At 37.2% G+C, this 27,329-nt stretch overlaps 1 protein-coding gene across 5 annotated transcripts in view; it reads left to right on the top strand.

The window, feature by feature from the left end:
- Nucleotides 1-27,329, top strand: part of ITGB8 (integrin subunit beta 8) — a 46,861-nt gene that overhangs the window by 9,407 nt on the left and 10,125 nt on the right. For 4 of the 5 annotated variants that reach the window (XM_071805053.1, XM_065831208.2, XM_071805051.1 and 1 more), the window contains exons 2-10: nt 4,746-4,831; nt 7,177-7,351; nt 10,144-10,390; nt 12,185-12,350; nt 14,511-14,669; nt 19,804-19,899; nt 19,992-20,081; nt 22,453-22,587; nt 25,478-25,883. In XM_071805053.1, coding sequence (XP_071661154.1) covers nt 7,183-7,351; nt 10,144-10,390; nt 12,185-12,350; nt 14,511-14,669; nt 19,804-19,899; nt 19,992-20,081; nt 22,453-22,587; nt 25,478-25,883 — 1,468 coding nt within the window. In that variant the 5' untranslated portion in view covers nt 4,746-4,831; nt 7,177-7,182. Of the gene's footprint in view, nt 1-3,508; nt 4,316-4,745; nt 4,832-7,176; nt 7,352-10,143; nt 10,391-12,184; nt 12,351-14,510; nt 14,670-19,803; nt 19,900-19,991; nt 20,082-22,452; nt 22,588-25,477; nt 25,884-27,329 lie in introns of those variants that run through there. The other variant, XM_071805052.1, reaches the window with a different exon arrangement.

Here is a 27,329-nt window from a genome sequence, read left to right as displayed (position 1 = left end):
TTCACTTTTCTTTTACACATCTTCTTTTTCTTAGCAAACATGTATGTCTCTTACAAGTTGAGTTTAGGTTTCTGTTACTTATCTTGCTGCTAAGTATTTTCAAATCAGTGTACCTCTTAGCCCCTGTCTAAATAGTGGAACTAAAGCGAACGACCATTAATAGAGAAGTTAAACCAATTAACAAATCCAGTAGGTAATTGAAAAAAGGGAGAGAGAAGAAAAGTTGACTGGTATTTCAGTTTAAGTAATCCTAGGAATTTATTACAAAGCATAATAGAGGTACAGTGTTCAAGTTGAAATCTCTTTTCCTGAGCAGGGGCGAGTACCTCTTAAATCTGATTTTGAGGTGTGCCTTGTAACCCTCTTGGAAAAACTGGTGGTGACAAAGTGTGTTTTTCAAGCATGGCACTGTGCACAAAGGGTAGAAAGAATTATTGCTTGTTTGGAAAAAAGATGCAAAAAACCCTAATGCCAGGATTAGGTTTTAGGATTGGTGATTAAAGCACAGGCACTCATTTTTAACTTGTAACTCTAGCAAGTAAGTGTCAGACACCATAATAATGGAAAAAATCCCTCCTCTGTAGCATTTTTACAATGCTTTTCATTGTATCTGTACATTCAGCTGAAGTGAATTGGGAAGCTGTGTGTTGGCTGGGACAGTTTCTGCCTGTCCCCTCTGCAGGAGTCATGTTGCTTAGCTCCTGGGGACAGAAAAGTGAAGATAACTGCAGCACACTGCATAAAAGCTGCAGCTTTCCTCCTAAGTGATGTTATGGCACACAGGTGTCATAAAGGCCACATTATATGTGGCTGATGCTGCTCTAGAACAAGAGTGGATGTAGAATTTCAGGAAAAAAGCTCCGCAGAGGCTAGATAATTTTGGATCTTCTTGCCTCAACTAGTGTTCAACAGTGTGAGGACCATGATCAGGGAGTATAAGCTGCTGGTTATATTTTTTTTTTCTCTTTTAAGAAAGCAAATGGTACACACTCCAAAACCAGCACAAACGTGTACCAACAGTGCAGTTGATATAAATCCAAATTCCTGGCTGTCTGTTTGAAAACATGTTTAACATCCCCTCTCAAACACCAGTGTGCGTTATTGTTATTCCATCTCTGAGATAAATACCCTGATCATGATAAAGTTATTTTCATAATAGGGAGGCAGGATATGATTATAGCATATATTATATTTGTCTTGCCTTGATCCTTCTTGTTGCTGAGGGTTTAGGCTTGACACACCTGCAATCACTGTAAATAGCTGCAGTCGTTGGAGCAGGGTTTTATTTTGTGGAGGAGACTGGAAAAGTGCATTTTAACCTGCTGTACTCACTTTTTATTATATGCATATGCCTATGCAGTTCCCAGCACAAAATTTGGCCCTTGTTGAAAATACCTTTTGGCATACATCAGTTATAACGAAGCCAGTAGAAACTTGCCCTTAGCTTTGGCTGAACAGTAACTCAGTCTTGTCTGGACTCTGTTTTTGGTAAAGTGGCAGGAAAAATCTTAGTTCTTTTTCAGCCAACTAATTTAAAAAATGTTTCTTGCTTTAGCATATGATTTTTAAAAGAAACTGAGAAGTTTATACAAAATCAGTTATGGTTTTAGAGTAGGCTTATAACTAAATAATAAATATTCGGTGGATGAAAGCATGTCCATAAATGTTACTGCTCTCAGGGACTATGTACTTGGGAACCACAGTAGTGATGTAGCCAGAATGTGTCTTGGGCATTAATAAACCTTTTTCAAGTTTCTCTTTAGTCCAAAAAAAATTCAGCTTTTCAAGCCAATGGTACCAAGGTTGTCAATTGCCAATCTGTGACTTCATGTTGTGAAAATGGGGCTCTTGAGACTGGAGAGTTATCAGCACAGAGATTTACATCCAGCAATACTGTGTATCTCATTTGTTAAGGCATTTCATCTGCCATGATCACACTGAAAAACAAAACTGGATTTTAAGATCTTTTCTTCTGCTGTAGCAGTTTAGAAAGACACACTCCTACATGCTCACCCACCACCTCATTTTTTACCACATAGGCTGTATTAATAAACTGGATCAAGATTCAATAGGTTCAGTACCTAAACTAGCCATACAGAAAAAAGAAAAAGGGGGGTGGGGGGGCAGTTATTTTTTCGTCAGTTTTCTGGTGCATCTGCAAATATGGTACAGTTCCAGTCATAGACACATACTATTTTTTTTAGCAAGTGCATGTTACAATAAGACATTAATGTTTTCTTACATGGTCAGTGGCATTTAATTTTGGGAAATGTGTGTTATGCAGGTAGAACTATACATTTTAAAAAAGGACTCTCAGAAATTACTGCAGTAAATCAATTAAGCCAAACTCATTATTTGGTTTACTTTGGTTTACTGATTATGATGACCAGGAATTAATTTGACTTATTCCTTATCGGTATATCTAGATATACAGGTCTCTCATTTCTTTCTGTCAACTATTTATTCTTACCAGAACAGCTCTGTCTCTTATGGTGGATGTTACTTGGTTGATAACTTCAAAGTTCCAGTAATCTCTACCATGTTTTGTCCCATGGTCTTTACCCACTGTTAGTGCTGTACATCAGCAATTCTTCTCTTTCCCTATCCTTTGACACTTTTACTGAATCCATCACTTTACTCTCTTTTTCTTGTAATGCCTTTCCTCTCTGTTGTCTTTGATATCCAGCTGAAGATGGGAGTGGTGTTTCTGTGCCAAGAACAATTACATTCCATTTATTTTTACTCCTTCAAAAACTTTTCATCCTGTGTCTTTGCATTTTACCAATGCTGTCTAGAAGATCTGTGGCAAGCTCCACAGCCCTGTGTATGTTGGTACCTACCTGGAATCCTCACCATTCTCCTCTGCTGCGTTTTGTGGTAACTTTCTATGGCCTCTGGGTCTGCTCTTTCAGACTACAGAACATAAAGTGGTGTTGTCATCTTCTTATAAATGCAAAGTTTTATTGTGTCGGTGCTGAATGATCTTGCTCTCATTGCACATCCAAGTCAAACTTGCTGTATTTATTTTTATAAGAAACAAACAAAAACCTTCTGGATTTTATCATATTTTCTCTATCGTTAGTGACTCCTGCTTTATTTATCTCTGCGCACCTCTCCCACCGCTTAATCAGTTTTCCCTCTGTTCTGAGCTGCTTTTCAGTTTATTGTTTCTATCATATCTGTAAAAGTTTAGCAATCTTTTCTATACATTTATTTTCTCACATTGCCTGCATGGCAAAAATTGTCAACAGCAGTTTATATGAAATAGAAATACAGGTCTGACCTTTGAAACTAATGAAATTCCCACTAACCTGTATGTTATCAGTATGATGCTGCAATTGTGCTGTACTAGGCTTTTCTATCTTAATACTCATAATGGTATATATGTTGTTGATACTAATAACTTGGAAGCTGTGATTAGTTCCTTGAATCATCAGTTATTCAGAGTGACCTGTTGAGGACTAGCTGTTTGTGTGATATGGGATCTCATCTTTGAATCCATAGCTGAAATCAGTTAAATAAAGATAAAAAATATATTTTAGTATGTGTTTTCCTAATGCAGCTTTCCACTGTGAGAAGTTGCTCTCATTACTCTAAAAAGAGAGATGGTTTGCATTATTGCAGGTTGGACAGAAATAATCTGAGAGACAGTGCATGTAGCCAAAAACTTTGGATGAAAAACAAACCTTTCTTCAGACATTTTTGGTGTAATGGTATGCACATTCACATGATGGACCACTTAGGAAATTTAGCCTTTCCAGTATGCAGTAATTAATTTTAATTTTGTTTCCAGTATACTTTAAAATAATAAAATTTGCCATTCTGAATATGCAACTAAACAGTGTTGTTAAACAGCACTGCTACTGTGCTATGCACTGAAGAGTTGTATCATGTACCTTCCTCATAGCTCCTGACAGGTGAATTCTGTTTTGCATAGAGGCACAACTGGTCTACAAGAGACTTGTGCTGAATGTGCTGACGGGGTACACTGATGATGGTGTTCAAGTTGAGCTGACCGAGTCTCTTGAAAAGGCTATCTATCTCTTCTCAACTCTGACTGCCAAAGTTTCACAGCAAAGACTAGTAACTTAAACAATGACCTATAAAACAAATATGTGAAAAGGATATAAAGGACTCTGCTGACAGACCTCTGAGGAGGCACAGTTTTTGCAGTTTTTGTTAGTACCGAATAATGTTTCTTCGATCTGTGATACACGTAGTATTGGAGACATTTGAATTCATTTCTGAAGAAAAACCTGCCTCTTCTGGGAAACCATTCATTCCAGAAAATGCAGAGGGAGATTATTTATAGAAGGTGAGAAAATATTTTCAGTTCCATGCAGAGTGAATAATGAATAACTCAAGTGTAAATGACTTAAAAGGAAAATGTCTATGAAGAGATAAGCTACCTGGTTATTCTTTTCTGTTACGCACTACATCAGCAAGGTACATGCCAAAGATAAACTTTCGCTTCAGAATTATTTTAAATCAGGATATTAAAAATTTGGCCTTGAGAATGGAGTTTTTTCAATCTGTACATACAGTTCTAGACTGTCAATACAAAAAAATGCTGCAAGTATTCCCTCACCAGGCTGCCTTTGTTCTGTTTTACTTCTGTTTGGATACGTTGTCATCATTCTTAATCTGGTGAAGTAATTTTGGAAATCTTGGTTTAAAATTAGGTATTTTACAATTCCCACATATCATCATAAATCATGAATGTTTGGTTTTGTATTTCATTGCAGCGGAAAACAGATGTGCCACTTCAAATGCAGTAACATGCACAAAGTGTCTTGCTTTGGGTCCAGAGTGTGGATGGTGTGCTCAAGAGGTATGGCATTTTGCATATTTATGTTTGACTTTGTATTTTAGCTGCTTCTGATCTTTGTAAAGATGAAAGACTTTTAAACTGTGAAAATTATAGTGAGAAATAGCAATAAAGTCTTATAATAACCCCTGGAGGCAGAACCTGAGAAATCGTGTGAAATATATTTTGTTTCCAAAGGAGAAAATACAATCTTTTATTTGGAAAATTGCAGTAATTTTAAATAAAGTGAGAACTTTTTAATGCATTCCATCTGCTTTGTAGACAGCTTTGGCAGACTTATAGTAGCTTTGAGAGTTCAACAGTTTTTGGCTTCAAACGCAAAGTTACTTATCAGTAATTTATATTAAGTCCTCATTATATATCAGAGCAAGTCTATACATATATACCTATTACATTTAGCAAAAGCTTTACTAACAGCGAAGTTAACTTTGATTTCACCATTTCTTATGGCCCTGGCATGAATGGAAAAAGTGATACTTTTCTTATTTTGATACTTGAAACTACTGGTTCTGACAATTATCACAGAAGATAGATCTTAGGTAGTAAGAATTGTTCTGAAATTATTATTGTTTTGTAAACTGTGAGAATATGGCGTGTTTTCTTAGAGCAGCCTTAGGGCGTGTGTAGATGGCACAATGGATTGCAACGTGGTCTGGTCCATTATTGTGGCTTGTTGTCCTGTCTTACAAAGGGCACAATTTTACCCTGCTACATCTGTATTTACCATAGAACAGCACTTACTAGCTTTCCAGCGCTGTGAAGCTGCAGAAGGTCTCCTAACTAGGTGCTCAGATTTGAACAGGTTTCACTTCTGCTCTGCTTCTCTTCCTTTGCTTCTTGTGTCAATCCTGAGAACTGTTCATGGAAGCCAGGTGTTTGTCAAAGCCACTTTGACCATGCTTGATGGCTGGTTCTCCTACAAACCATCCTTGGTTATGGAAAGGCAAAACCCATATTAATGCAGATAAATATTTCCCAGAGTGAAGTTACAGGGGCAGTTTTCAGCTTAGCATGCCTGCTTCAGCTAAACAATGTTTTTAATGAGAAAATCAGCCCCAAGCTACACTGGAGATACTTCGACTTCGTACCCCCACACAGTGAACTTCAGAAAATGCTACATATCTATCAGTCATTAGTGATAACAATGAGCAGCCAAGTTCTTTATACATTTAAAAATCTACCTTTTTGAAATGTATATACATCAAAAAGAGTATATAAATAGCAGTAATGTAAAAATGTATTCTCTGTTTTCTACGGTAAAGATGGTTATGGAAAAAATATATCAGAGATAAACTACAAAAATGAGTTGAAACTTGGAGAACAAGATACATAACTGTGAAGTCTCATTCTACAGGGACTTTCTCTGGTCTTTTCAGGGTCTGGATGTCTCTGTTCTCTAATACACAGCTGTCTGTATCCACTTTTTGATTGTTTATTTTCTTCATCTGCCTCTGAAATGTCAGAGATTGTCCGTTGTTTGGTCTCCAGCTGTAGCTGGGATGGACCAGTGCTTTGAAAGAGTACAAAGGCTCTTGTCTTTTTTTTTTTTTCCTTGCATGATCAGGATCATGTTAATCACCAGATTTGTGGTCAGGAAGGAATTTTGCATTGGATCATGTTGGCACGATTTTGACAACTTCGCTCTTTCACTGCAACAAAGGATGTGCTGCTTCTGAGATCACCCTACTCCTAATCACTTTTCTGTTGTTACAGGGGCTTTTTTATGCTGGTGGCATCTTAAACTGTCCAGTCCTGTAGTCCATAGCTTCCTCTTTCTGGGGATTGAAATGATATAGTCCAGCTGGTCTTTGGATTTGGTGTAGTGCATGTGGTAAAACCTAAACATTTATGATAGACAAATTCAGGTTAGATAAATTATGAAGCTAACTTCTGCTGCAACTTTTAAATATTAGGCTGAGTAACATTACCAGTGGATTCCTCTGAAAACTAACCCATTTTGATGTCATATGAATGACACTTTCTTACTATAACTAACTCATAGCATAACACAGAACTTTTTTTAGTGACATAATGACAGTACATAGCTCCCTTTTTCTCCAAAGTCAGCTTCTTCTGATTGTGCAATCCTCTTTCTCATACAAAAGTTTTGTCCTTTGTAGAAAAAAAGTCATCGTGCCAATTAGGTTTAACTTCTAATTTAAATATTTTGTCATTGCCATTATGAAAAACATATGGCTTCCGTGAACTCATTCTACAATTTATGCAACTGTAGTAGCATAGTTTACTGTTTCAAAGACTATTATTTTGTTTTTCTCTTTCCTTTGAAGATATTACAGTTGTTTTTTTCAGCTCAGATTGTTTTGTACTTTTTGTCTCTTATAAAACAGGATTTCATGGCCGACGCAACACAGAAGGGACGCTGTGACACTGTTTTCAATTTAATGAAAAGAGGCTGCCAATCAGATTTTGTAGAAAATCCCACAGTTCATGTCACAATACCCAGTGACCATGAAACAAATACACAAGTGACACCAGGAAAAGTTTCAGTCCAACTGCGTCCAGGTTGGGTTGTCTCTAACAGATTGATATTATAGTCAATTTAAACTAAATATGATACTATTAAGTTCAGATATGTTTTGAAGCAGTGGCTGGATTAATTATTTTGAAGAATGATGCTTTAACATTATGTTGTAAGACTATGATGGTGTTGATCCCATATTCAAGTACAGTTTTCAGCAAGAAGTGTTTCTGTCAAACACAGCTGAAGGTCAGAATAATGCAAGTAATAAGAGGAAAGGGATTTTAGGTAGTTTTTTCTGTTTTCTATTGTGGTTTCTCTGGATTGTTTTTCTTTAGCCACTTACGCAAATAGTTCTTTTATCCCTTACACACATAACTGTATTCCTTACTGAAAGTAAATTGAATTAGATTTCCTAAATTAATCATTTGATAACCTTCTTAACTATTTGGTTACTTTTGAGTGCACTGGTTAGACAACTATGAAGTCACCAAAGCCAATATGTAAGAAAGGACTGGATTCCTAAATGAGACTTAGGTGTTCATTGCCTAACATTTCATTTCTAAAATGTGAGACACCTGGCCCTAATAGAATCTACAAGTCCCTTTATGGATCCAAGATTTTCTAGTATATCTCTATTTGCTTTCAGATGAACTTGAGTTAAATCACTGTATGTTCTCTGTCTCTAAAACAGCTGTAGCCAACAACAGAAGTGGAAGGTGATATAAAGAGATGCAGGGTGTGTTTCATATGTTTCGAATCTAATTTCTTTCTTTTCCAAACAATAGCCAGAGAAAGAAATATGTTGTTTAAGACGGATCAGTCTTCAGTAGAAAATCATGAAGTGAACAGGAAAAGCATCTTGCCAATCTTCACTGTATACAAGATGATTTTCTGTCAATTACAAGGGAAAAAGGAAGGATCTCCATGAGTGTAAAGCACAAAGGAACTCTGGTTTTCCATCTTAATAGAACTGACAAAGTTAAATCAGCACATCCCCTCCTTTCTCCACTCTCCTTCCAAAGAAATGACTGATAGAATCATAGAATTCTACTGCATAGAATTCTACTCTGCTTTGTACTGAGAAATACTCTCAGAAACTGAGCTAGCTCTAGATGTGCCTGTAATCACATTCATTTCCAAAGGCATGCTGGTTTCATAGAAAAAAAAAACAAAAAAACTTAGCTTTCTCAAATTCGGTTTAATGAACCTTTTTACTAGCAAATTGTGAAATTAAGTTTGGGGTTCCAGAAGCATTGCAGAAGTTCTTGCATTGGGGAACAAAAGACTGAAATTCTGAGGGCTCCAGAAAAATAACTTTTGCTATATAGACATCCTGCCCTACTTTAAACCCCAGGGAAGCACACAGATGTACAGCTATAGTTGTGCCTCAAACCAGAAATTTGATATGGTATAATCATGCAGACAAAGATGTTTTTGTTTTGATACTGGCTTTTTTTGTCACTGTTTTCATATACCAAACCGTCAGGATTTATGTGGGAAAGAATAAAAGCTCCACTCAGCATCTCACTGTATGCAAACTGGAGACCTGCAAGGGTCATTTACAAAAAGTAATTCGATTTACGTTGGCAAAGAGGAAACATAAATTACAGCACACTGGAATTCTCTTTTCTTCATGCAAGACCTGATACAAACAAACCTTTACATTTTCAGGTGGATTATGTTCAAAGACCATTGGAGAAAGTACTTTGCATGTTTAACTTTTCTGGATCAGGTCTTTGTTACATGTACTTTAATGATGCTATCTAGTGATGCCATATGCACTAGTAGATGTCACAAATAGAGAAGTCACATTTCAGGTGATTTTTTAGTGAATTTGTTTCTGAATGTGTTTGGATAGCTTTTATTGGAAACTTGCATAATTCTTCTATAGTGTCTCCCTTCCTTCTTTGCTGTGTTTTCATTGCATAATACTGAATTAGACTCATGACTATCCTACTTCTTCATTTCTTCTGTGAGCTCACACTTTGAGTGACATAAAATAATGAATAATTTGAAGTCATGCATTACAATACCTATGCTGCCCATACCCTGGTCGCTTCACTCTTTTTGCTGGCGTTAGAGAATATTAGGCAAGCAAAAATGTGGGGCCTATTTTTAGTGACTTCCAAATCATTAATGTTTTTATTAATGTTCTTATTACATATGAGAATGTGATGTGGTTGTGCAGGAGTGACAATTTGTCATCCTGAAATAAAAGTGCTGTTTTGTATTTGCCAAAAGATATATTTTTTGATAGTAAAACCAATGCTTTTCAAAAATACTTTGAGTCTACTGAGTTTTCTCATGAAATCTTTGGAAGTAGATTGGTATAAACTTGAAGCATCATTTACGTGCATTTTTCAGGCTGTGCTGTCTGTATGGTATACATGTAGTTTCAGACTCATATGACAAAATATTTGCAGGATAGACTTACAAGGTTAGAAGTGTCAACCTTGAAGTGACTGACCACAATTTATATGCAGATCTGTGTCCTTTGTGATCCATAGCTGCTTTTTGGTATAATGTCAAGGGGACTGCATAACCAGGAACTTAAAAGAAAATAGGGAAATCATAGATTTTTACAATAAATTGCACACTACTCCTGCAAGAAAAAAAAAAAAAAGGCAAGATGTTCTGCAAAGAGCCCCTTTGTGGCTTATTTTTGAATGATGCTTCAAGGTTTTGTTTGCTCTTGGGAGGTTTTCTTGTTTGTTTGTTTTTCTCTTTGCTGACACAAAACAACTTTGTGCTGAGGTTGCTGCAAAAAATAAAGTATTTTTAAGAGTGTCCATTCATGAACAGTAAACAAACTTATTTGTTTCATTTGAACCAGGAAGTGAAGCAAACTTTATGTTAAAAGTTCGTCCCCTAGAGAAATACCCTGTGGATCTTTATTATTTAGTTGATGTCTCAGCTTCTATGCACAACAATATAGAAAAACTAAATTCCGTTGGATCTGCTTTATCTAAAAAGATGGAGAATATTTCTCTTGATTTTCGACTTGGATTTGGATCTTACGTGGATAAAACTGTGTCACCCTACATTAGCATTCATCCAGGTAGAATCCATAACCAATGCAGGTATGTAGCCTCTGTGCATTCACTGTAGCATCGATAAATTATTTAATTACACAAATATGCATTATGCATATTTATTTTTAAAGCTCTTCAGAATATTTGTTTCATTATACCTCCATCCTCCAGCAAACTTCCTAAGAAAAATGCTGAAAATTTTTATACAATGATTACTTCTGAGTATCTGATGAGTGATTTCAGAAAAACTGTTTCTATATCAGAAAAAAAAAGTGCTTTATTTTCTTTAGCATAATGAGCCAAACAACATGCTGCTTTGGTATATTTGAATATGTTTTTCATTTCATTTTGTAGTCAACTAGTGTGTTTTTGGTTACTTTGGATATATGTTTCCTAAATTCATCACAAAGTTTTGTACTTTCTGACCTAGGACTTCTCTTCTGGTGTATGGTTTTGTATTCATTAACTCTTTTCTTAAAACTCTGCTTTTGTCGATGTGATGCAGTTTCTTTCAGCTCATTTAATGAACAAAAGCAATCCTCTGATCTAATTCCACAGTTGTAATATGAATGAACTCCCATTTTAAATAAGAGAGCTGTTCTGGCTTGCTTTTCATTTTTTCATGCTATGTCTTTTATACCTTGTGTTCAACACTTATATAAAGTGAGGGATGACTTCCAAAACCCTCTGGAGAACAAGATTATTCACAACAAATTCAAATCTGTATAAGCAGTAATACTTGGAAAAGTGAATATTAAGTGTTCATACCTTCTTGTTCATTATCTTTCCTGGGAAGACAGGATCCAAAGTTCTGTGAAATCCATAAGTATCTTTTTTGATCTCAGTAGTTTTTGAGTTGGGTACTAGTAGTGGAATTCATTAGGTTGACGTAAATGTCTATGTATAAAGCAGTCATCTAGTCTGCCTATATAGTGAGTAGCAATCAATTAGCATTTCTAGGACATGACTCATTTTGCCTAACAGTAGACATCCTCAGAGGTATTAATCGTTACAGTGCCAGTTTCTCTTCATTGACTGTAAACTGAGTTGGGGGTGGGCAGGTTATAGTCTGGATGCCTACACTATCTGCAACGGAATTTGAGTTGAAGCCAGCTCAGCATCTCTGGATCAGATGGGCATTTCAGCTTGTGCTGTCAATTCCACTGCTGTAAATGAGTCACAGAGCAACCACCTGTATAAGTGCTGTGACATTAGCTTATTTATGTCAAACTCCATACTTTCTCCCTCATACACAATTTCAAAAAGCATCACTTACAACTAAGATAATACTGAAAATGGAAATTCCCATTCCTTTAATAAGGTAACTGTCACTAATCTCAATATTCATTTTATGTACATTTACTTACTACTAGTGGATGTAGGAATTTAAATTTTATTTTACTTTTATCCAGTAGCTTGTGTATTGAGCTATTAAAAGATCTTAATGTTGTGGTGTGATAGCCCTTTCTCAGGATAATGAAAAGCAAATCTGTACCGCTCTGTAGATGTTCCAAATAGATAATATTCTCTCTTGAGTTCATACCACCACTCATGTTGTGTTTCTTTTTGTTCTGTACAGGATCACTACATATGTACTGTTACTATATTAACTAAGTTATATACATTTACATAAAATAAAAAAATACATTGTTCATAGTAAATTACACCTAATTCCCTCTGAACTTAGTATCATGTAGAGTTATTATTCTTTAAGTGTTTATTTAACTGTGCATATATACAACTTAATTAGTAGCAAGATTTTATGGGTTAATAGGGATGCAATGTTTATAAATTGAAAATATAGAATGTGTTAGACTTTTGCTTTGTTTTGTTTTTGTACAGTGATTATAATTTAGATTGCATGCCTCCTCATGGTTATATTCACGTGCTATCCCTGACTGACAATATAGCGGAATTCAGAAATGCAGTGAATAAACAAAAAATTTCTGGGAATATTGATACACCTGAAGGGGGTTTTGATGCCATGCTCCAAGCAGCTGTGTGCCAGGTAAGGACCTTATTAACAAAAGTGTAAATTGTCGTTCAGACAAAGATATATATGTCTTGGTACAAGAGTGCTCAGTGTTCCTGAATTCAAAATGTCAGTTCTAGGCCTGATAATAGTAAGATATTTTCCTCCTTTTCCTTTATATACCCTTTAGCTACACATTACTGTTTCCCATTGAAACCGAAAAGGGAGAGCATAATGAAATATTTCCGTTAATGGTGGTCTTCAAATTCTGGCTTTAATGAGCCTAACCAAGACAGCATGGATGATGAAAGCAACTGCTTCTTGCTTGAACAGTCACATGTATTAATTTCAGTCAATTACAACTGGAGCAGTAGAATGAGTCAAGGACAAAATGTAATCCAAACTATGCTAGAAATTAATACTTTGACCTAATTTTATTTTCAAATTTTGATGACCCATAAAACAGGTAAATAAAAGCCACTCTTCACAGGTCCTGTGATCATAACTGTTGTAAACATTTATTCTGGAGTTTTGGAAAAATTCTTTAAAATTCAGTGTTTCTCATTTGATACATTCCACACTTAGGACATGTGAGCTCTAGAATAATACATGCTCCCAAAAACAATAGAATTGAAACATTCTTGAGAATGGGGAGGCTTTTCTGCTCACTGAATTGTGAACCAAAGTGGATGAGAACAATGTCCAATTCATAACTACCATCATGAGCTATAATTTATATTAATGTGGACTCATTTTGTCTGCAGTGGAACTTTATAACTTGCTCCATCTTGCTTTAACCAATACATTCCTGTTGCAAGAGGTAAGAGGTTAGGACATGAAGCTACTTTAAAATTTTGGTTGCTGTGACGTATGTAGGTAGGAGTCTTGAGATGACGAAGTGATGATGGAATCTTAGGAGTAAGACATTTTTGTGGTGCTGGAGGAGAATTTGGGATGATTTAAGGTATAACTAGTTTATAAATAAAACTTAAATACCCCTTCTTCAGGGAAGTGCTGTCTAGGGTTGTTTGAGGGAGGCTGATGCCCAACATGTAAGCTGGAAAAGACACCAGACCCCTCTGTACTTCTTATCCCTACTCTTGTGAGATACTTAATCCCCTTTCAGAGCTAGCAGGGAATGAGCCTGGGAAGGGAGCTAAATCCCTCTCTGCAAAGCAAAGAAAGGAAGGTAGGGAGTAGAAACCAGGCGTAGTATTATGGGATGTATTGCGGGTGCACATCTCACATAAGATGAAAGATACTTGGCATTGCTAAGGGAAACGGTAGGGATGAGACAGCATTGTAGGAAGGATGAGCAAGGAAGGAGGAAAAAGTAGGGGAATCTTAATTATTAAAGAAGAGGATAGAAAAATTGGGAGAGGGAATAATGAAAAAGTATATGAGGTGATTCATGTGTGCCTGTAAAGTTTAATTTAAAGCAGCCGTTTATTCCTTGCAGGGAAATAAATGTTATGGAAATACAGATTGGCACCTAACCCAATTTAGATATAAGCTTGCACTGCTACCTCCTTCACATGACTGAATCCTAGAAAACATTAAATTCACCCTTGTGAATGTCACTTTGCTATTAATCCCATAAAGTAGTGGATAGATGTAGTATTTTGCTGCATAATAAGGAATTTCTCAATTTTCAGGTGTATGGAGACACTAAAGCTTTAGTTTATTGATTGGCTGATCATATACCAATGTCCTTTCTGGAAAGCCGTGTAGGAAAAATAAATTATACAATGATGAGAATATTAATATAAAGTAAAACTAGAAAAGGACACCAAGTACTAATGCGAATGAATGTATATATATTAGTTGTAATGCTTTTTGGATACCAGAGAATTTTACAAATGCCATGCATTTGCATTTATATGTAACAGTGACACACATGATGTGGCAGCTGTTAGCCAAGCCCAGTGTATTATGCATAACTTGTATATGTTTTGAGAGATATTTCTTTAAAAAGCAAAGTAAGTGGATCTCGGACTTGCAGAGGTAGTTTTCAGATGTAGGACATGACATATATTTCTACACAAAATGCTTTAAATAGCCTGGTTTAAACTCAGTGCTGCTAAGCAGTGTAGTATCTGAAAGCAGATTTTCACATTATTTTTTCCTTTTGTTGTTTATTATTGTAGAAAATGGTTAGTTACTGCTTTCTTATACTTAATTTTGTTTTCTTTTTAGAGCCATATTGGATGGCGTAAAGAAGCAAAGCGACTGCTGCTTGTGATGACAGATCAAACTTCCCATCTGGCACTTGATAGTAAATTAGCAGGGATTGTAATTCCCCATGATGGAAACTGTCATTTGAAAGATAATGTATACATCAAAGCTACGAGTATGGTAAGGTATATGTCATAGATTCTGCCTTCAGAGAGGCAGGGTAAACTTGCGTAAAGGAGGTTTTTAAATTGCTGTCAAAGCATTGCTTTTATTTCAGTTATTAGAATAGTATTTTTCCAGATAGGCAAGTTGTGAAATGAAGAATCAATCACCTGGAAATACTGACATTCTTTTTGTCTGGGTTAAAGTACTTTGGAGTCTGAAACAACAGTACACAGCGGAGGAGGAAATGTTACTGGTTTTGGTGTGGCTTTTTATTACCATCTCATAAAAATCACAAACATTTTGTATAAAATATAAGTAAGAAGTGTCTGGTCTGGTATTTTGCACAAGAAGAAGCTGGTAATACGTAAGAATTGCACAAATTTGCTGATAAGGTAGTGGTCATGGTTTATGGTCAGAAGATGCATAGTTGCATTGATTGAAAAGGCTTGGTATGAGTAAAACAGAAGATGTACAAGATCAAACAGCAAATACAACCAGGATGGACTAGAAAATATCCTTGTGCCACAAAGATTTGCTGTGGTAATGTAGCATTAAATACATTTGAATCTCTCAGTATAAAGCCAATGTGTGGTAGTACATACCTATGCAAAAAGTTGCATCAGATCCACTGTAGCAAAATAATACACTTTCAGCAAGTATCTTTAGCTTTCAAAATATTTTTTTCAAGAATGTATAATGTAGTCATGAGCGACTGAAGAATAGAATTTTTTTTTCTAAGATTTGCAGGTTTTAATTGCTTTGGCTATTTCCTTAAATACATATGAATAATTTATTTAAGAAACATGAATCGCTACCTAATTGCCATGTAATCACCAGAAAACAGAAGTATAAACTGTGTTCTCATTAGAGCACATTCCAGTTTTATTCTCAGTGCTAGCTGCACTTAGTTAAAATACATAGCCGGTGTTCAGCCCAAGCCGGCGATGTGCTAGTGAAGTCACTGAGGGCTACGGGTACATTAGGCTAGACCTGAATTTAATCCCAGCAACTGGTGTTTACAAGGATGGTGAGGCAGCAGGAAGCAGCAACCATATGGTGTGTAATCATGAAATACGGGAGGTTTCTGGGAATTGGTGATTGTTCGGGACCTTGCAGAGCGTGTGCTAACAGGAAGGTTGTTTGGATTTCTGACTATCTGATGTTCCTGCATTCATATACTGCCTCTGTCACCTCTTGGATATTCCCTCACAGATGTCAGGATTATTCATTTCCTTCTAGCCAGTCTGTTCAGTTTCAGTATTTCTACAGTGTCCCTGAAATAAAAACAACCCCTCCCTTCATTCTGCTTTAAGCAGGTAATCCCAGAAGTTTCCTTTCCTGAAGTAGAGCATGCATGCAGGTTGTGGTGTCTCTATCTCCCTATCTCTGTCTTTCTGTCTTTTCTTTTTTTGTTTGGTTGGTTGGTTGTTTGGTTTTGTGGGGTTTTTTTTGTTGTTGTTGTGTGTTGTTGGTTGTTTGGTTGATTTTTGTTGGTGTTTCTTATTTTGTTTTCCTAATTTCAGTGCTATACCCAAGAGGAATTTTACTCTGCTTATTAACAATTGCTGAAGGCACAAATCTCATTCTGGTATTCAGGATACCTTTGATAGCAAAGATATAGTCTGTTTCAGAAAAAAACTATATTTATTTACTATCTAAGTTAAGAAATTAACTTCTGTTTCAGCTGGAAAACCTCATCAATATAAAAATACAGAAAAAGTTAATCAATCTCTTTCTAAGGAATGAGGATCAATTGATCGCTGACTGAAGAAAGTGTTTCCTGGATTCTGAGCTGAAAGATCATGGTTTTACTGTTCTATATAGAATAAGAAATCTTCATTATTATCACTATAGATGCCTTTTGTGAAATGAGGTAGTCTTTTTAGCCACCAAAATGAAATGCCCTTTAAAGATACTTAGATCTGTGGTGGCACATTTTGGCCCATGTGTATTCTGACTGCCAGGCCACATGTTTTTTTTCAACCAGAGGCTAATTCTTGCATGCCCACATGTAATGGGGGGCATGTTCTTGGTAACAGAAAAGGGGTAGAATGGAAATCTTTCTCGGTATTAGATATTTTCTGGAGCAGATTTGACATGACAACACAATAGTGTCTGTAAGGGTACGTGTACTGGTTTCCTGCTTTTTTTTATTTTCAGTGGTATATGTCATTATTTTAGTCATACAGATCCATGAAGAAGCTTCACATGAGCAAGTAAAGTCAGGGGGGCAGGGAAAGCTATTTTATATTTAAATGAAATGTCATGAGGGGCTGTCAGCTTTTTAAAAAATATATCATATGAAATACATTTTTGCTTTTTTTCCTTAATAATGCAATTTTCTTGTGCTATGCTAAATTAAAGAGCCATCTGTAATCACATTGTTTTCCTAGTTTGATTCTTAGCTTCTGGTGGTCTTGAGGAGATTGTGTTTTGGCATATTTTTATTTCCTCCTTGTGCCAGTTAAGAGGACTTTGCTTTATTTATTTGCATAAGCTTAACCTTTACATCAGAAATGTTTCCATTTAGTCACTTTTTTGCCTGTTTCTTTCTAACTTCTGCTAAGTAGTCACACAGAGGTCAGCAAAAAAAAAAGCATAAGACAGGAAAGGAGCCTAGTCCACTTTAATTAGATCTGTGCTTGGTTAACTCCCTTTCTGAAATACTTAACATCTGCATTATTTATCTTCTCAGTTTAACACAGTAGGTTAAAGTAATAAAATAAATGATGTAATTGGAACAAGAAGGATGATCTAAAATGAAAGTACGTTTGCCTGAGCAGTAGTGGGAAGAGATAAGATAAAAATACATAAAGTACAGCAAGGTTTTTACAGCAAGCAAAGTGAGGCTCTATGAGTGGCCAAGAGTTCCTTATGTCATCTCTTTACATGTCTAAAATGAAAAAAATATTGTGGTGCTGTTGGTGCGGTTTTTTTTACAGTCCTTTCTAGTAAAAAGAATTTTTTTCTTTCTAATCTGAAGTGAGATATTTAATATACCACTAACCAAGCTGGACACTCCAGTGGTTAGAGCTGACAGCAGATGAAAGTTCAGCTTTACTTGTAGTTTGGGGGTTCAGTCCCTGCAACCCTTGCATGTCTATGCATGTCGTCTCTTGACCTGCTCAGTAAGCTCCATCTTGCTCAGTAAGCTTCATCTGTTCATGCGGGCTAGGAAACCCATTTCTGGTACCACTGATCCCAGGGTTTTGCCATTAGTTGCCACATTAGTTACAGAGATGTTGAAGGGCCACTGTTCTGACATTCGGACATGTCAAGTGCCATGTGTTAAGCTGGAAGACTGACTTATTTGATCATCGTCTCATGAATCCTCAACATTGTCCCCATGTTTAAGACATTTACAGTGCAGGAGGTGTTTCCAGAACACCTGTATTCGCTCAACCATGGCCTGGGCCAACCTGGTACATCTGTGATCTGCCAAACAGTTGTGTATGGCCTGTAGGGTTGTGCAGCACAACGGAGGCCCCACCACTGTGCTCTGTGGTCAGGGAGAAGGAAGGAGGGCTTAGTACTGTGCTGTAGGCTACTGAAAATGGCAACGAAGCCACTGCTGCTGCAGGTCACCCACAAGTGCTGTGTGGTGGGAATGCAAGCTCCCTGGACCCTCATGTATGACATATTCCCCAGCTGCAGCTGTAAGACAGCCCATTTATTGCTTCGTTACCTACCTTTCATTGTTTATCTTACGGAATATAATCTCTTACCAAAGAGTAGGAAAGTTGAGAGAGGCATGAACCCTGGCTAAGACCAAACCGCAGCAAGGAACTCCTTTGTTCTTTCTATACATGGCTCTTTATAATGGTGCAATATGATGGAAAATGGATTTTGCCCCCTTGCGTAACTTCTCAGCTCTCTTGGCATTCAGATTTCTCTTAGAATTGCAATCGACTTACAGGGTGCCTTGAGTAACAAGTGGCACTCTGAGGAGGAATGAATTATGCAGGGAAACAGGGAGAGTGTGTTTGTGTGAGGGAGAGACCATATGGAACAGATGATGAAAAATCTCAGGAGGAGAAAGCCAGCAGAAATACGTGGGGGAAAGAGATTGAAGGACCTGACATAAGTAGGGAGTTGTCCAGATGAAATCCCTGTAAGGGGAAACACAGGCCAAAGCCCCAGTCACTTCTCTGTTTCCTCATGAATTTTGAATGTTGAATTTGCTTCTTGAGAAGTATTTGCAGCTCTATGGTAAATAAGCAGTAACTTTTAGATGTAGTTTGTTTTAGAATACTGGAACTGGAGGGATCTCACATGACCCAGGTGTGCAAAACCCACTGGGACCACACAGACATCTTTGTGCTTCCCCAGATCTTGGATAAAGAGATAGCAACACTCTTCTTGTTCTCGAATCCATGTCAGATCTGTCAACGAGAAGTGTAGAAGGACGGGTCACTGGCACAGGACATGCTGTTCTTCACCAAATGTCATTACTGAGGAGAGACGTGGAACTCATGTTACTTTCTTCAAGCACACGCGTGGTTAAGAAAATGTAGCAAGTCGTTGCAGTAAGGACTGGAGGCATCACTCCTAAGGCAGGTCTTGGACATCCAGAGAAGGAGAAAGCTGTCAGCCATAAGATATGTACAGAATATTGACATCCCTAGAACTTGGCCTATTGGCTGCATTTAGCTTATGTGTCTGATCCGTGGTGCCAAAATACATTTCTGAGAAACAAGCTTTTAATTACTCGCCTGTACTATTCCAGACAGCACACCTCATCTCAGTGTCTTCATATTGTACTTTCTCGCTAACTTTTGCACAAGAACTCAGCTGTCATTCTCAAGAATCCTGTTATTCTTCAAGACAGACCATGGACAACATCATATCCATGTTTTTTAAGCATCAGACTCAATCCAACACCATGGTACTACATGAGTTAGTCCTTCCACTGTGCAGCACCATTGCATAGCTGACAACAGATAAGCCCGTCACAGCTTGGCTGATGCCCTGATGATTCTTTTCTGTCATGATCTGTTTATTAGGTTGGTTCTACCTTCTTTTGGATGTAGGCCTAGCATTCCCTGTACATTTAGAAATAAGGATTGGGGGGGTTTTGTGAACCTGTATTGTGTCATATATAAGATTTTTTTCCCTACTAATCTGCAGTCTTTTCTGTTGTATTTTTCAGGAGCATCCATCTCTTGGGCAGCTCTCCGAAAAATTGATTGACAATAACATCAATGTTATTTTTGCAGTTCAAGGAAGCCAGTTCCATTGGTATAAAGTAGGTTAGAAACCTGGTTTCTTTTTCCAGTTTTTAAAGCACAATATTTATATTAAAATTTAAAACTTCATAAATTATTTTATTTTTCATAGGATCTATTACCACTGTTGCCTGGTACTGTTGCAAGACAAATAGAATCACAAGCAGCAAATCTCAATGATTTGGTGGTAGAAGCCTATCAGGTATGATCAGAGTGACAATGTTGTATGCTGTATTTGTACAGAGATTTTTCACCTTTCATAGCCCAAAGTTGGAAGTGGCATCTCAGATCTTTAGTTACAGACCAGCCACCACTGCATAGGCACCATGTAAATTCAGAGCAAAAAGATAGCGCAGTAACTAGGTTTTACAGCACTATTCTTAGAAAATGTACAGCAGGTAGGAGTTTACAAGGAGGTAGTGGATATTGTGGAAACCAGGATTTACACTGCACAAAGCAGTGTAATGAGTCAGGGTTTTGAGGCATGGCAGTGAAGAAGAGTTCTGATAGGGACTGGGCAGAAAACAATGAAATGGCATTGTGAACTCTTCCCTGGAGTTCTCAACTGAAAGTAACAGTATGAGAAAGTATTATAATAGTATGGGAAAGAGCATAAAGTTGTTTTTCACAAATGTTTGACAGCAAATGGCAGCTGGAAAGTGGAAATTGGCATCTTGATAGTGAATGAAAGATAGCCTGGTAAAAGTGGGCGTAAATAGCTTTGAAAGTGAAACCAAGTAGTATACATTTGATGTAATAATGCAAAGGGAGCCCATACAACAGCAGCAAATGAATGCGATGGGTTAGATGGTTGAATGCTGTTAAGGTGTGCAAGTTACACAAACATGGAATTTCTAAAAACTGAAAAATCAGTTACAAAGCCATATGCAAGGTATCAATGTGTATCACAATTTTTTTTAAGTTAATTGGGCATGGGAGCACAAAAATATCCATTGAAGTAGGTTAACCATCTAAATCAGGCTGTTTGTTTTCATCAGATTTGCTATAAAGAAGAGCCAAGTTCTATGTCTGCTCCTAGTCAATAGAATGGATTTGGACACATTTTTCCCTGTGTCATGTTGAAAACATTGTGCAGAAGGCAAAGACATTCAAAAAGCAGAGGAGGTTAGATGTAATCAAATTGCAGAGTAGTTCTCACTGATATTGTACTTCCTCTTATAAAATTGAGAAATCTAATTTTGAATATCAAGGTTTGCAGGAAGTTGCTGGCAAAAAATTCTGAAGATCATGATCCTTTTGTATGTCCAGTCTAAATTGTATCCCAGTTCTGAGAGCACAATGCAGAGCAAACATTTAAGCAGAGGAAGCAAAAATTTACAAAATAATAATTTAGTTCAATGGAAGATTGTGTTGGACTTTCCTGCTCCAGCCACACACAGTTTGCTTTTGCTATTATTTTCATTTTTTAGACAGTATCTTCCTTCCCATCCTAAACTTCATTGGATTTGATACTTTGAGATTTTTATCATAATTTGGGGCCTTGTAATATACAAACACATGCTGAACAGGGCTTGAATGTTTTGCTTTCTTGAAAACAAAAGTACTTAGATAAGAAAATATATTTAGTGTTGATGTTTGATGACAGTGGGCCTCTTGCACTCTTGTTCTAGGCAGGGAAACCTTAGGCTTAGTTGTGGAAAACCCTGGCTGAAAATCCCAGGCTAAAAAGCCAAAGATGACTCACTGATTTGCAAAAAGTTACTAAGATAAACATGTGTTCAGATTTATGTAATTGAATCACCATTTGTAGCAGTAAAATATCCCACTAAACTAATTTTTAAGTACTAATATGCCAGGAATCCTAATAATCTCCTCGTACAATTTTCAGCTCATAGGTTTGTATAGAGCTTCAAAATTTTTTTAAAAGATCAAGGGACAATATTCTTTCTTGAAAAGAAGTAGGATTTTAGAGCATGCAGTAAATACAAGTTACAAAGTAGATGACTTTTCCATTATCTTATATTGCTAAGAGGCCTAATGAGAATCAACCAGTTGTTGACTTATGTAGTCCTAGCTGACCCAAATAAATCAGTAATAATCATAAAAATAGTGTTTGGATCATCCTAAAGTTTGTTCAGAGGAAACTTTTCCAAGACAGATGCAAAACACCAGAAGTTTATAAAGTGTCAAGTCAATTAGGAACCATTTCTGCTGGATAACAATAGTTGTATGTATGTCTGCTGTTTCATTTTAAATGTGTGGCTGAAAGGCAATATAACCTCTCAAACAATAAGCAGGTTTTTTGTGCACAGTTTTTAGAATAGATTTTCAAATCGCCAAAAATACAGTCTCAAAACCATTTTAGAAAAGCTGAAAATGTTTTTGTCTAGAAAACATAATCCTCTTTATCAGAATTACCAGTTCACTGGTTGTGTATATTTGGAATGTAATTGGGTCTTTATATGGGGAACAATGCTTTAATTTATTCCTTTATTCACACAGACAAGCTTTCTTCGTTTTCAGTCAGACACAGTAGCTGTACTTGGTGTTAGTCACTAATGCACATTATATGTTGAGATGCAATGCTCCTAAAACTTGCTTTCTGGTTACAGAAACTCATCTCTGAAGTGAAAATTCAAGTGGATAACCAAATCCAAGGTCTTCATTTCAATATCACTGCAAACTGTCCTGATGGAAGTAAAAAAATTGGCATGGAAGGATGTAAAAATGTGGGATATAATGAAGAAGTATGTTGAACTGGAATACTTATTTTCTGTTTGCTTGGGTTTCAATGGTGTGAAATCTTCTAGGGATTTACTTAAACTGAAAATGGATTTATGTGATTAATGATCACAGACTCTCTATTATTCTCTGGTTTTATTTTTCCTGAATCTTATTTTAATTCTCACTAATCTCATGGAACTAAGGCTCAAAGCTTTTCCTGAAAGCTAACGTCCATTAAAACTCTCCTCTTTTGTCCTCCACTGGACACAATGGTCATGTTCATCATTGTGATGAAATCTGTACATAAGAGGTTGAAAGATCATCACCCAGTGGAAAGGAATCATTGGAATTTGTGTTCCTTGGGTCTGTACGAGATGTCACTTTTCCCTCTCCTTGCTCTGTTAGTCTTCATGCACACTCAGGGTTGGGCATAATTAGTTTATTTTATAAATCAAATTAATAAAATTATTTATCCCTATTTGGATTGATGCCACCTACTCAATGAATTGGATTATAAACCTGGAGCATTATGCCCCATGAAAATGTGAAGAAAGATGTCTGGCTAATATAAAGAACATGGTTTTCTTCCCAGAACAACTACTCTGTGCCTTGATATATTTATTTAATTGCTTGGACTAGTAGAGTGAGTAATTTAGCTTGCCAGGAAGAGGTCTGTGTTTCTGGAGAGCAGGGTCAAGGAGTTCTTTCCTTCTGGACATGCACACACAACTCAACTGGTGTGGTTTTACAAATCTGTAGATTAAATGTCTGAATTTTAAACACATTCATTTAGATGTATTTTATACTCTTCTGAACTTTGTCTGCATGACTTGCTGCTGATTAGCTTCTACAGTTTGAGGGGGATTTGCTGTGTTTTTCTTCTTCACTCATCTCTTCAGTGTTGTTCCTGTGCATGTCATAAGAAACAGGACTGGAATTTGTTCTGTTTAATGAAAAGAAAAATATTTATATCTGTTTCTTTTTAATAAAAGGCCAAGCCAGTTGATTATAAAAGATTGCATGTGGTCCTAAACCTCTACTCCTGTTGAAAGTAAGCCATCCTCAAGAGATTAATTTATTTTGACCGTAAATCCTCCTTTCAGTATTTGTTTACAAGCAAAATGTTTTTCCTTAATTCTCACATTCCTTTCATTGTCTAATCCTTCTTCCTTCCTTTTCTTACCAAAACAGAAAGTGTATTATATTCTGGAAGAATCCTATGGCCTCTTCAGGGTGCAAAACTAACTTTGACCATTAGCAAGTGTGAATGTTAATGGTGTCCTAATTATTTAGTTGCAATATGTTTAATCTTTCTGCTACTGTGTGCAAACCCATCAAACTTCAGAACCTGCATGCAAGACATGATTTGCCATTCCCTCCCATCTCCCTGCCATTCCTCTGTAACTGTGTTGTGCATGAAGATGATGTTTTCTAGTAGGTCTCTGCGTTGAATCAAAAACACGTTCTCTAATTGAAGCCTGTCCTCCCCGTGTGATACGCACCTGCCCTATGAATTCATGCATTGCCACACTTCTGTCCTGTAAGCAAAGGGAAGAAGTCTCATGCACAGAGAGTGTAGGCAGCAAGGGCTTATATGTGTAGTGGTGCATTTGAGAAACTAGAAAAAGAAAAGCAAAGGGCGAGACAAAGCCTGTGTGCCCGTGCCTCAATCTGACATTAAGAAGCGCATGCTTCTGCATGGCATTCTTCTCCTGTTGTCCGTGTAGGCACAAAGCCACCATTGTCCCCAAGGGCTCGGCTGTTCTCATGTGGGGGCGCAGCGGGAGGGGGAGGCAGTGATGAGAAATGAATGGCCTTAGTCTTTGTGGGTAGTTTCAACCTCCTGTGTAATCAGTTTCTTAAGTTTTCTCTTTTATTTTTTTCACTTGGAAATCTTTGTTCTTTGGCGGTAAAGAGTAAACGTATTTCCTTCTCTTGGGCTCCTTTCTCTCACCTTTTCCTCTTGGTTGTATTTTCTATGTGAGGAGGTGAGAAAAGTTGTTTTCTATCAGCAGACTAAATAACCTTTGTGAGAATATCCTGTCAGAAGCCTACTGCTCCAAAGAAACCCAATAAACAATCATGAAATACAAGATTACTATCCAGTGAAAGTATCACACATCAGAGCTGTCAGAGTGTTCTGGCAGCAATTGATGCAAGCTCTGTGACAGCCACCTAAAACACAAAAAGATCCAGCATCCTGCGCCAGGACTCTGGAAAGCCAGAGAGGCTGCTGCTGCAGTGGGCACTGCTGGGGTGAGGGCCTGGGGCATGGTGGTGGTCGGCATGGCATGGCCAGGAGCGGGGCACTGGGTCCACTCTGAAGCATCACTTGGTCTGCTCAGGGTCACAGCAAGAGCAGCAAGTCTCCTGCTCTGTCCCCATTGTAGGAACTGTGACAAATAAGCTGCTACTAAGGTGTGAGCCCTTTCTGTGTTTTAGTAGGAGTAGATAGGGCCATCCAAAAAGCCTTTGTGGCTTCTATTTGCACAGACCATTTCTTCAGCAAGAACATTCATTATAGGTTCTTTTTATGAAGAGTATCTCTGTTTGTGTTTATGTGTTATCTTGTTCAATCTAGTTCAAATTCTTATCTGAGTATTTCTATAACAGTGTACACGTTAAATCATAGCAGGAGGATGATGATGGTAATTCTATTACTATTAAACTTATATTAAACTTATCTTTTGCAACTATGCTTTCTTAACATGAAAAGCAGAGTGCCATCAATCCTCTATTGTTAGGATTTTAACTATATTACTAATACATCATGTTTGACAAATGGCCACTGTGTATTTTGTTATTATTAGCTAGTGCACAGTCATATAGAATGCAAGATTCTGCTTTATGTGTTAAAAATTTTAACCAATTTATGGAAAATAATAATGATGTAAAATCTGTATTTCTTCTTAGGTGCTTTTCAATGTGTCGATTACAATGAAAGGATGTGATACACCTGGAGGGAGAAAATATGCAATACTTAAGCCCATTGGTTTCAATGAAACCGCCATCATTAACGTGCAGAAAAGCTGTGGCTGTCAGTATGGAGACAGTGCAAGGCAAAAAAGAGTATGGGCTGATGAAACAACTTCTGATGGCAAACACTCCCATTGCAGTGACAGTAACTGTAGCTCTAATAGAGATGCGGTTCCTTCTGAGAGGTGCAGACAACACCAGGATCAGCCCATCTGCAGTGGTCAAGGAAATTGTGTAGATGGAAAATGTTTCTGCTACAAAAACAAGCTAGGCAAGGTGTATGGCAAGTACTGTGAAATGGATGATTTTTCCTGCCCTTATCACCAGGGAAACTTATGTTCTGGTAAGCTGTAGAGTTTATGCCTGTGCTCTGTTTTTGTTTGGGTTTTTGTTTTGTTTTCTTTTCTGAAGCTTATATACATGATGCGGCTGAAAACAGTTATATAAGGCTGTCAAGTACAAGAACTGTGTGTGCAAAATTAGTGTCAAAATGTCCTGAACAGACTCGTAGGAATTCACGCTCCTTGGCTTCACCACAGAGGTACACACTGTCTTCTAAACTTCAGCACTGCTTTCTAGGGGATTTATTGATTTTTTTTTCTAAGTACAGCTATTTTAAGATTTAAATCTCAAACTTCTTCAAAGGTAATGATACTGATATCTTGAATAAAACAGTAACATTATTCAAGAAAGTAAGTTGATACATTTCAGTCTAATGGGAATATGAAATGCTAAGTGATTAGGAGGAATCATAACTTCCAGATGAGGTTCCCATTCTCTAACACCCTGAAGTCTTGTCAGAGATACTGTGACACTTAATTTCAAATGCTCGTATATATGCTAACACTGTTCAGAACACCTGCTCCAAAAGGAAGAGAAGAAGCGAAACATGAACAGGGAGAGTTGTTTGAAATTCTTATTCTTTTTGTGGCCTACTTTATATTTTTTAAAGCAAGCATGAAAATGAAGACTACGTTTGAACAAAATACAAAACATGTAGTTTTAATTTAGAATTATTAAGGAAAACTGGGATCAAATCAGTGTCGCTACTTCATTTCTACCAGGATATTTTTCCCCTTAGAAGTAATTGAATATTTAAAAATCCGTACTGCTGTCCTGGATGCTTTCATTTCACTGTATACTGACCAATGAGTGAATTGTGGGATCAAGTTTTTTCACTTCAGTTGGATAAATTTAGAGTAATACTATGGACTTTAGTAGAGTTATTTCTGTTTTGCTCTGCTGGTGACTGTGGACTTTACATAAATGAAAAGAAATAATGTTACCTAATCCTTTAAATACTTCATTCCAACACAAAGAATTACTATTCATCTTCTCACTATTCTGCCCTCCCCCCATCCAACTTTGCATATTTACATATTTAGCCTAAGCAGACCTTTCATCTTATAAGCTTCTAAAGCCTGAGATGTGGCGCCCTGGTCATCAGAGGAGACATGGAAATCTTTGCCTAAGAAGTGTTGGAGATTGTCACACATGACAAAGTCCTGTCCTGGGGTAGCACAAGGGGAACCTGCTGCCTGGGGCCATGGCTGAGCAGTGTGCCTCTCCATGGGATATTTTCCAGTGCAAAGCCTTGCTCTGAGATGTCCCAGGATCCCATCCCCCACTCCATTTTGCCCAGCCCAGGTGAAAAAAGGGGCAGCCTATACTTGGCCTCACTCCCATTCAGGGGATCCCATCTGTGAGATGGGACTGTCTCCCTGCAGCTGCTCTGTGGGTCCCTGGAGAACAAGAAGAGCCATCACAGTTTGTGTGAAACTTAACAACT

This window comes from Patagioenas fasciata, chromosome 2 (assembly GCF_037038585.1).
Source record: "Patagioenas fasciata isolate bPatFas1 chromosome 2, bPatFas1.hap1, whole genome shotgun sequence".
Classification (NCBI taxonomy): domain Eukaryota; kingdom Metazoa; phylum Chordata; class Aves; order Columbiformes; family Columbidae; genus Patagioenas; species Patagioenas fasciata.
This window is presented reverse-complemented; position numbering and strand designations above follow the sequence as displayed.